Source organism: Apaloderma vittatum, unplaced genomic scaffold, assembly GCF_000703405.1.
Source record: "Apaloderma vittatum isolate BGI_N311 unplaced genomic scaffold, ASM70340v1 scaffold17579, whole genome shotgun sequence".
NCBI lineage: Eukaryota > Metazoa > Chordata > Aves > Trogoniformes > Trogonidae > Apaloderma > Apaloderma vittatum.
In genome coordinates this window covers 1-3,304 of record NW_009734790.1, presented here as the reverse complement: position 1 = coordinate 3,304, position 3,304 = coordinate 1, and the positions used below count along the sequence as shown (strand labels likewise).

General features: G+C 52.7%; 1 protein-coding gene across 1 annotated transcript in view; it reads left to right on the top strand.

Annotated features, from left to right (window-relative positions):
* Window positions 1-3,234, top strand: part of LOC104279207 (MORC family CW-type zinc finger protein 2-like) — a gene marked incomplete at both ends in the record, with an annotated part of 11,624 nt that extends 8,390 nt beyond the window's left edge. Inside the window, 5 exons of the mRNA XM_009876407.1 lie at window positions 1,311-1,454; window positions 1,548-1,602; window positions 2,373-2,514; window positions 2,857-3,045; window positions 3,141-3,234. Of these exons, the coding sequence (XP_009874709.1) occupies window positions 1,311-1,454; window positions 1,548-1,602; window positions 2,373-2,514; window positions 2,857-3,045; window positions 3,141-3,234 (624 nt within the window). The remainder of the gene's footprint in view (window positions 1-1,310; window positions 1,455-1,547; window positions 1,603-2,372; window positions 2,515-2,856; window positions 3,046-3,140) is intronic.
* Between the last annotated feature and the right edge of the window lie 70 nt (window positions 3,235-3,304).

The following is a 3,304-nucleotide window of genomic DNA, read 5'->3' as shown; positions in this document are numbered from 1 at the left end:
GTTCCCCTGGGGCCGTGGATCGCTTCGGGCGCGGCCCCCGCTGATGCTCAGTCCTCTCCCCTCTGGCACGGGGCTCTGCACGTACCGACATATCCTGGACGTTCTCGCCACTGTTGGTCCCCTCAGCTGGCCGGCAATCGCTGTCCTGCCAGCTCAGCCACCACGGGGCTTCAGGGGAAGATTCTGCTCTGGCAGCCTTCCTCCTCTTCCTTCTTCCTTTGTTTTTCTCTCACCTTCCTCTAGCAGAAAAACTCTCCAAAATAAAAACCAGAACAGATCAAATCAAGTCAAAACCAATGGCGAAAGAGAAGCAGTGGGGTCGCCTGTTAAATACCTGGCTGGCAGAGGCGCCGACTGGCCTGGCCTGGCCAGAGACAGGTCCAGCTCCTACCTGGGCTTGGGGGCAGCTCTTGAAGTTTTGCAAGAGTCATCCCTCAGCTCTCCCGCTGCTTCCAGCAACCCCGCCAGACTCAAACCCCTGACAAGCCCTCAACACACAAAGGACATGGGCTTGTCGGAGCAGGTCCTGAGGAGGCCACACAAATGATCAAAGGGCTGGAGCAGCTCTGTGGCAAGGACAGCCTGAGAGAGCTGAGGCTGTTCAGCCTGGAGGAGAAGGCTCTGGGGAGACCTTACAGCAGCCGCCCAGTGCTTGAGGGGGCTGCAGGGAAGCTGGGGAGCAACTGCTAGCGAGGGCATGTACAACCTGATCCAATGAAAGATGCCCCTGCTCACTGAAGGGGGATTGGACTAGATTATCGGGAAGAAGTTCTTTACTATGAGGATGGTGAAACCCTGGCACAGCTTGCCTGGAGAGGCAGTGTAGTTCCCAGCCCTGGAGACGCTCAAGGTCAGGCTCGACAGGGCTCTGAGCAGCCTGCTGTACTTAAAGAGATTGCTGCCCGTGGCAGGAGGGTTGGACTAGTCGGCCGTTAAAAGTCCGTTACAACCCAAGTGTTCTAGGGTTCTGTGGTCCCATGGAAACCAGCAGCAACTCGCCCTGTGTTTGGAGCTGTCACCTGGTCCCTGTGCAGGACGAGGTAACTTCTGCTTTACTCGTGAGTTAGGGTGTCGTTCTGCACCCCTGGTGAAGGTTTGTTCCGTCTCTTTCCTGTTAGACCAGATAGTTTCACCTTAAAAAAGAAAGAATGGGGAGATTTGCATGATCACATAGCACCTTCTGGGAAAGCTAATTAACTGTCAAACGACACACTAGACGCTGAGCATTTTTTTGTTTTCTAACTTGTCTGGAAAATGTTTTGTTTGGTAACGTGCTGGAATTACAGCTCGAGCTTGTTTGCTTCCTGCAGTCCTCCGCCATGCGGAAGAGGATCTTGACCTCTGCAGGGGATGGGTCTGAGGAGGAAGGGGAACACAAGAAAGAGAAGGCGAAACGGGGCAAATTTGTGGCAGTGAAAGAAGAGAAAAAGGATTCCAGTGAGGTGGTGGTAGAGGTGAGAGGGCCGGGGTTTCCGCCGCTGAAGGTACTTGTCAAATGTTGATACTCTTGGTGGGAGGCAGCTGATCTGAGTTCTCTCTGCTCACAGCTCACAGACAGTGCTGGGGAAGAAGAGCTGGCAGAACTGAAGAACGCTCAGAAAGGTGAGAAATGAACCCTTGAACTGCCTCTGGTATCTGCTCACAGTGGAAAAGAAGTGTGGTGGAACTAGACTCACTGGTTAAACTTGTGATTTCGTTAATGAGCTTTTTTGTAATAAGAAGTAATGTAAATTTGGGTCCCAGACCCCGAGATGAGACTAACTGGCTTGAAGCATTTTGGCCAGGAACCCCTTGATTAGACAAGAGGCAGCCGTGGCGTGGGCAGATCTGTAATCTGGGAGCTGCGTCACGTGAACAGATGTGACGCTTGCCTGTGTGAGATAGACCGATGTGGTGCTCAGCCTTCCCAGCTGACTGGATCGTGGATTTGTTAGCTGGGAAACGCTGAGAGCTGTATCTAGACCTGCAGTGCTGCTGTGAGAGAAGAGGTGCCGAGAGACCCCCAGGAAAGATGACAGCCAGGGTGGTATTGCACCTTCTGCCAGAGCAGGGCATTTTTTCAGCTTGTTCCCCAGGAGCTCTCTGGAAGGTGACCCTCTAGGAACACGTAGCAAGTTGTCCTGATAGCTAACACGAGCCTGGAAAGCCCATGTCACACAGAGTACAGGAGAAACCTTCTCCATGAAAATGCCGTATGATTTTCGTCTATCTTAATGCTCCTAAATAGTTGACCTGTGGTGTTTCTGTGGTTTCTGTGAAGGAGCTGTCATGTGCTCCCACTGACTGTGGCTGTCTTCTCCGGAGCTCATGCAGAACGCGCTCTCCGGCGTGTGACTGTTGGCAAAGCTCTGTGCTGCTGTCCTCCCCTGCAGATAAAGGGCTGCACGTGGAAGTGCGTGTGAACAAGGAGTGGTTCACAGGCCGTGTCACAGCCGTGGAAATGGGCAAGCACGCCGTGCGCTGGAAGGTGAAGTTCGACTACGTTCCTACAGACACCACCCCACGGGATCGCTGGTAACTATCTCTAGCGACTGGATTTTGGAGGCTTGTTTTGTTCTGGGAGGAAGACCCCGTTTTCCTTCCCGAGATGCTGCAGACAGGTGAGTCGCTGTCATGTCAGGCGGCGTGCGTGTGCTCAGCACTGCCTGGCTGCTTCGTAAGGAAGGAGCACGACAGTCTCCACACAGTCTGCCCCTCGCTCTGGTGCCGCGTTCCTGTGAAGGCAGCTCTTGGGGGATCGAGAGGTCTCGGGGTGACAGCTGGGCACAGGTTCTGATGAAGACGTTAACAGTGTTTCAGGCATGGCCAGTGTAGGAAAATAGATCTCAGTTTCCCTTAATATTTTCTGTTCTTCAGGGTGGAGAAGGGCAGTGAGGATGTGAGGTTGATGAAGCCTCCCTCGCCTGAATACCAGGCTCCAGATACTCAACAGGGAGAGGAGGTGGTTGTGGCTGAACCTTCTTCCTCTGACTGTGGCAGAATTGAAGCCCCCACTGGTTCCAGCAGCAGCCAAGAAACAGCAGACATCCTGGTCCAGATGCTTCGGTGGGTTCACTGCAGTTCTTGTGAGCTCCTGCAGTCTCATTGCTGTAGTTTTTTAAACTCCCAGTTCTGGCTTTGTATTTTTCTTTCCTGCATAGAAATTGTTTGCGGTATTTCTTACCTCCGAATTTCCCTATCTCCAAGAACGAGCTGAGTTCCATGAGCTTGGAAGGGCTGTTGGCATTTCCCTTGGTGAGTTCAGTATTTCTAGAAAAGTAAGTTTGTTTGGCTTTTTTTCCCCACACACCCCATTCTTATGGCA